Source organism: Pteropus alecto, unplaced genomic scaffold, assembly GCF_000325575.1.
Source record: "Pteropus alecto unplaced genomic scaffold, ASM32557v1 scaffold14, whole genome shotgun sequence".
Taxonomy (NCBI): domain Eukaryota; kingdom Metazoa; phylum Chordata; class Mammalia; order Chiroptera; family Pteropodidae; genus Pteropus; species Pteropus alecto.
This window is the reverse complement of record NW_006436810.1, coordinates 13,862,358-13,869,455: the sequence shown is the minus strand read 5'-3', so window position 1 is coordinate 13,869,455 and position 7,098 is coordinate 13,862,358. Positions and strand designations below refer to the sequence as shown.

The 7,098-nt window shown below is 39.6% G+C and overlaps 1 protein-coding gene across 5 annotated transcripts in view; it reads left to right on the top strand.

Annotated features, from left to right (window-relative positions):
- Nucleotides 1–7,098, top strand: part of RTTN (rotatin) — a 114,591-nt gene that overhangs the window by 11,322 nt on the left and 96,171 nt on the right. For all 5 annotated transcript variants that reach the window (XR_001517065.2, XM_015590825.2, XM_006913734.3 and 2 more), the window contains exons 9-10: nucleotides 586–767; nucleotides 2,986–3,101. Coding sequence is in view for 4 of the 5 variants with exons in the window: in XM_015590825.2 (XP_015446311.1) it covers nucleotides 586–767; nucleotides 2,986–3,101 (298 nt within the window). In the remaining variant the exon portion in view is untranslated. The remainder of the gene's footprint in view (nucleotides 1–585; nucleotides 768–2,985; nucleotides 3,102–7,098) is intronic.

Below are 7,098 nucleotides of genomic sequence, written 5' to 3'. Positions count from 1 at the left end.
CAGCTCTACACCCAAGGTAAGATTTTTTTTTTTTTTAATGAAAAACGGAGAAAGGTGAGATGTTCCATTTTTTAGTGTATTTTCAAAGTCATTGTGTGATTTGGATATACTAATAAAGTACGCCATTTCTCATGCCTTTTCTGGCATTTTCTAGCATGTTCAATTGTTAATATCGCCTTACTTAGAACATTTGGTGAAAGTCGCAGAAAATCTGGGCGACTCTATGAGCCACGTAGTTTTGCCTTTGTGAGTTGATTACGGGAGAATTGGCGGCGAACCTGCTTGCTTTCCTTTAAGGCGGTCGGGTTGTCGGCGCTAACGTCTGCCGCTCCTGTAGGAATGCTGACACGGTTCGAGAACATCAGTTCGAAAAGCAAAATATAAGTAGATTTTTGGTTTCATCTATAATTTTGTGCCATCTTTTTGGTTTTAACCTCATAGATTTGTTAGGGTTTCGACAAATCCGACCAGCGCCGTTACACGAAGCAGCGTGGTCTGTCCAACGTGCGGCTTCACGGACGCCCGGCAGCAGCCGTGTGCTGGGTCTGCTTCCTTACTCAAGGGCCGTCATTGTTTATTTGACAGCGGAAGCAGTAGTCGCGCTCACGTGGACTCCAGGCTTTCTGTCCCTTCACCCCTGGACATGGCGCACATCGATCTGCGAGAGCTGGAAAGCGAAGACAGCCTGGACCTGCAGCCCCAGCAGCTCAGCCTCCCGCAGTTCTGCCTCTCTGTCCTGGACTCAGCGCTTCCACTCTTACGAGCAGGTCGGTGGCTCCTGAAGTCCCGGGTGTCATGTACCTCGTTCGGTCCGTGTTCTTTTTTTCACTTTCTGTGTTAGGACCGTTACAGTCTGTATTTACTCATCTTCTGGGGTAAAAGTTCCTAAGAACTTAGGCAGTCTCGTTATCCCTTAATTAAGTGCGGCTGCCACGGAGCACCGTTCAGGTGAGTGTCCCCTTCCATTTATGGCTTCTCACGCACCCACTTCACGTCTCCGTGGCCGTTTTAAACGTACGCACTGAAACGTCAGTGCGATCGAGTGAGTTAGAGAAGGTGGACGGGCGGGAGCCGACCCGGAGGAACAGCTGGCTTTTGCTCTTTAGAAACTGTTTGAGTCGCTCTCAGCTGCTCGTCCTTCCTGCTCGGCTGTTACTTAAGCTACGAAACATGTTAGAAGTAAACCCACCACAGGGTTCTTACCTTTGCAAACAGACAACAACAAACAAACAACAAAACTCAAAAAACTCAAACGTTTTACGTTTTCTTTCAAGCGTACTAGGTAAAGTTGCAAAGGCGTGCTGCAGTGCACACTGGGATGCAGTCGTAACGTCAGTCAGGAGTGCTGAGAATGGGGACAGTGTGGCGGTGTCGCACTGTCCGGGGACCAGGCGTCCCTGGCCTGCGCCTGGCTGCGGAGCTTGCTGTCTTGTGCGCTGTTTTTCTGCGTTCCCCACGTCAGCCTGCTGTATCCTCCATCAGTGAGAGTGGCTGCTTCTGTTCCCCTGTCTCACAGGAGGAAGCCGAGTTTCAGAGTGGCTTACAGCTGCCGCAAGGCACACAGCTAACAGACCCTCGAGCCCAGATTCTTCCGAAGCCCAATTCTACCCTCTTAAGCACGTAGCATTTGAAAGTAAAGAAAGATTTCGAAGCAATAATGGTTTTTATTCTCTAAGTTTATACATTTTCAGTAGTTGGTAAACTTGTAAAGATATAAATACAAGATAAATGATTTTTGCCTTTTTTTGTTTATACTAGCAGAGTAAAAAATGTATTGCATACTAATAGTTCTCTAAGTCCTGTGGCTATTTTTTGCCTGCTTGAGGGCGATGGGGAGCAAAGCAGGAGGTAGGTGTTTATTTGAGAAGCATTAACATTTTTTATTCCGAGGAAAACTCTGAACCCTGACTTCTCACTAACTCCGCTTCCGGGAGTGAGGAGTATGTTTACTCACATCCTGAAAACATGGTGGAGGAAAGTCTGGACTTTGGCATCATGAAGTATATGTGTTTGTCTGCATGGCATACTGAGAACAGTTTCCGAGTTAATGATTTTGCATCTAACCTTTTCTTAATTTGCTGTAAAAAGTCAGATTGATAATTATAAAGCTGTATCTTGGTACATAAAAATTTCTAAATGTTCTCTTGCCCTTTTGTGGGAAATTATTGTGTAATTTGTAATTGTTCCATATCATAAGACATTTCCAAAAGAACTTTCTCCAGCTGCTCTAATGAAACAGTTAATCTAGACCCTTGTGGTCTGGTAGTTTGTTTTACTGTTACGAGAAATCGAGCTTGGGGATGTGGGACAGGGAGGTCTCGAGCGAATGTCCACTTCACTTAGAGTTGTCTTTGTGGAGAAGGGGATTGCCCTGGTGGGTGCGACCCCGACAGCACAGTGTCTTTTGGAATTTTGTTAGAGTTTCAGGTGAATATCGGCCTGAGCACCTGTCTCAGGTGGAGTTTCTCTACGTTTTCTCAACAGACGCCAGCATGGATATTTATACTTCCGTTGCTCCAGTCCGAGCTCAGCTTCCCAGGCAACATGTGGGAAAATATGAGTTTATGATGAGATTTAAGCCTTCTAGTACTAAATAGGAAATTCTGAGGATGCATTTTCTCACTGACCTGGCGCTTTGTCACATGTTGCATGCGACGTGGGTGGTCTCTGAATGCGAAAAGTTATTTTAACCTGCTCCGTCTTCCTGAGATCACTGCTGCTCTTTCCTTGAGCATCTGTCCACTGCCGAGCCCATTTCATTTGCTGTGGTTAAATAGTGTTGTGATCAGAAGTCTTTAATGTAGTCGTGGATGTGACTTCCCTAGTCATCCGTTTCAACAATTCTAAAAACATCCAAAAAAAATTAGGAGAGAAATAGGAATAGGAATTTGGAGGCATGACTCACTAGGGGAGTGAGCAGTATGATATTCAGATTTATTTGGAAGTTAACTTTTTTCCTTGTTTCTCTCCTGTTTGCTCTCCTAGGCAGTAGACAGATGATAATAAGAGTTCTGGAATTGCTGGCAGAGGCTATGATCCTTATTGGTGAAGCAATTTCGACGGATATCTGGGATGACAACAGCCTTTTTGCTATAGACATGGTGAGAATCCGTGTTTTCCTTGGGATACAGGTCACAGCATCACGTGTTACCTTATTTTGGTGTTTTCAGGCTGGCATCATTGTCTCATTAGTTTTTGAAAGCTTGCTTTCTTTTAGACACAGTATGTCCCAGTCTTATTTTGTATAGTTTGGAAGAGGCTATTTCTCCAGAGAAATTTGTTTCGGTTTGTTTTCACTTTGGAGAATTGTCTTTGCTTCATAAAACTGAGAGATGTCTCCCTACCATTCTTTTTTCCATTTTTATTTTAGTTTTTTGCAAATGTAAGCAAATAAGTGCATAGATACTTATTCCCTCTCCCACATCTTACATAAAAGGTGGCATATCATATACAGTTTTACACTTCTTTTTACAACTTAAAAATGCATCCCGTATGCATGGAAACAGAGGTATGGAGATTATTCTGTGTCCCTGTTGGGGGGTGGGGTGGGGGGTGTCTCTCCCTCTTTTTTATAGGCTGGAAGTGTTTCGTTGTACGTTCATTCACCCAGTCTTACTGATGGACATAACTGTAAATATAAATTATGTGAAATGAAAAATGTGCATAAATCATTGCATACTTGTACAAGTGTCTCTAGGGTATATTTTTAAAAGTGGGATTGCTGTATCAAAATGTAAGTATTTTTAATGTAGATATTTTCATACTCTCCTACATAACTGTAACTATTTCAGTCACTCACCAGCAGTTTATTAGAATGTGGTTTCACCTACAGTCAGCAGCAGGTTTATAGTCAAACCTCAGATTTTTGCCATTCTGGTAAAAGATACGGTATGTCAGTGTATAGTATTAATTTGCACTTTTCAGCGAGAAAAGTTGAACATTTTTTTGTAACTTTGAGGGTCATTTTAATTTATATTTCTGTAAACAGTCCAAGCCTTTATCCATTTTTTCTTGTGTCATTAATTGGTCTTTCGATATTTATTTATTTCTTTTTTATTTTTAAGAGCTCTTTATGTATTAAGGATGTTGGCTTTTCTGAAACAAGTTGCAATTCCCACCCCCCCCTTTAGTTTCATTTGTTTTTTACTCTCTTAATGATATTTTAGCCAAGCAAAAGCTTTTATTCATTTATTTTTATGTAACCGGACTTAACACTTTCTTTTTTAAAACTTGGTTCTAGATTCGGAATCATAGATAGAAAGATACTTTATAACTTGTGAAAAATGTGTGCTTTACCTTTCCATTTCTTGAATCTACATTTTTGTCTTTCTGGAATATTTTTCTCATATAGATTTTGCCCATTTCTTATTGTTTATTCGTGTATGTGTGTTTGAATATATTTATGTGGGTGTTAATGGCTTTATTGACGTATAATTGACATAATAAGCTGCAAATGTTTTTTAAAGTTGATACATTTTGGTATATGGTTACACCATGATATACATTAGTTTGCATTTTCTAGAATTTCATATGAATGAACTCATTGTTTCTATGCTTTTTTGGTCTTATTTTTTTCTTTCAGTATGATTATTTTCAGATATAGCTATGTTGTGTTTATTAGTAGTTATTTTATTGCAGGATGCCTTGTTCTTTGCTATTAGTTTTTCAGTAGCGAAGATGTTTTTGGAAATATAGCATTTTATTTTTTTGAAAGAAGTGTTTTGATAAGTAACATTTTGTATAATTGACACATGTACAAGAGCCTTATAATATAACGAATGTTATATTACAACATAATATTTAAGAGATCTGTGAACTGCCAGAGTATGTCCTCATGTAATTATAAAGCATATCCTTTCTTTACATTTAAATATATCATAAATCATATGTCATTTTATATCTTTAAAAATTGGCCTCTGATTAAGCTTGCTTTCCTTGAAGAACTTGTGTGCTACCTTTTCTTTTAATGTGAATTGGTAATTTCTCTCTCTCGCTCTCTTTTTTTTTTTTTTGCTTGCATGTCAGAGAAGTGGAAGCAAAGTTTACTTAGTCATAAAAATATATATCGATTCTCATGGTTACCAAAGTTTTTTTCTTTTTATGTTGTTTTGACCTAGGTTTATCTGTGTTTTATTAAATTTTGTTATAGGCTGCCAGAAATCCTTGTGAATAGAGGTTAGAACATCAAAAAACCCCGAAATACTGATGTTTACTCAATACCAGTACCGACGTGTGTTACTTTTTTTAGTAACACAATTTTATTGAGAAGAGAAACAAATATTTTACAATAGATATGAAATATTGTGTCAAGTCCTTCAATTTCCTCATCAATAAAATAGACATCATGATTCTTAATCTTAGTTTGTCTTTAGTCCTTTAGGTTATCACACTATTTTTTTAGTACTTTTAGAAGATTTTCACATATTGAAGGTTTTCAACAAGTGAGTTTTTCCTTAGAAGTGTGAAGACTGTTTTATCAGTTGCTTCTTAAATTAACTTAAATTTTCTTGGCCAGAACATTTATCTGTAAAAGTTAGTCGTTCACTTTTAACTTTTGGCTGCTGATCTTTTATGATTCAATGAATTATTTTTACTTTAAAGGTTAATTCTGTTGTACAAGTGCCAATTGGTAATGTTAGAAATGTTAAATAAAACAGTAGTGCTTGAAATTATATTTGGTTTACTTGTTTAAAAGAATAAATGCCTCCTAGGAAAATCTCATTACTTTTGCTATATGTTAATAAAAAGAAGTAGGATTTCTTAATGTCTCTACTTTGCCAAGTTAAAAAAGAAACAGTGTTTTTGTTGAGTCATACAAGGAACAAAATAATAAATATGTTGTTACCAATTCAGAATTTAAATAACTGAAGATATAAAGTCAGATCTCTAGCTCTTTCCAAGTAGAGCTGACAGCAATCACGTGTAGAATCCATAACTCAGTTTGTGTAAGCATAGTCAAAGTAATCCTGTCCCCCAATTGAATATTTCTATTTCACTTGACGTAAATAAAAGAAAAAAATATTTTTACTGAAATTATTGTATTTTGTTAAATAAAAAATTGGTAAGCACTTGTGAGTCAGGACGTCACCCCTCTGTGCTTCCCTGTGAGATGACGGCTCTTGACCCTTACGCACACGGTAAGTTAGGCTCAGGGGGTCAGAGTCTTCACCACGTGCCAGATTCCCGGGGCTGCGTTCCGTTCATTTTTTTGCCTTCTCTCTGTCACTCCTGTCATTGCACGTGTCACTGTCACAAAAAACTGTCTTTTCTCCATCTTTCTGACTGACTGCTTCTGAGTGCCCGTCTGACCTGCGAGCTGGTGATTAGATATCCAGGTGTGCTGGGAGCCTTGCCGGTTGGAGAGCAGCTAGAGGAGGGGCTTCGGATCCCGGGAGGGCTCGATGTGGATGATTGAGCCCGACTGTGAATTCGTAGATGAGTGAGTGGGCTCTCTAATTCGCACATGCCTTCTCTGCTCTTGCCTCAGACCAGAGAGTTACCTCAGGTCACCAAACAGTTTTTGATTGCCTGTTAGATGCTAGGCATTGCGGGTACAAGATGAATAAGTGGCAGTTTTCACTCTTGCGGGAGGCTCTTTTATTGTGACTCTAGTAAAACAGACGGAGGCATAAGGGACTAATGGTTAAACCAAGATAGTTTAAATAGAGCGCTTGCAAATGATAGAAGACACTGAGCACTCTGTTTATGAGGTCATTTAATCATCACGACCCTATAAAGTAGATAACCCATTTATAGATGAAGAAATAGAGTTTCTTTTTCAAGGTCACTAATGTTTTTGGTCACATTTTATTGCCAAGACCGCTTAAATGCTCCCAACCTGGGATCTAGGGAGGGCTGTTTGTAAATCGCGATTGCACTGAGCCTTAAATCATGACTATGATTTGGCTAAACAAGTAAAGGTGGGCTTTTTTCATCTGGCAGAGGGGAAGAGTGACAAGGAGTTGTGGACAGTGCGGGTCGGTGGTGAAGGGTAGGGCTAGCGGGGGAATGCAAGCATCTGGAGCCTGAAGCGTGAGCTAGAATGGCGAGAGGGAGGCAGGTGGGCTTGCTGAGAGCCCGCTCTCCACCACGTGGTGC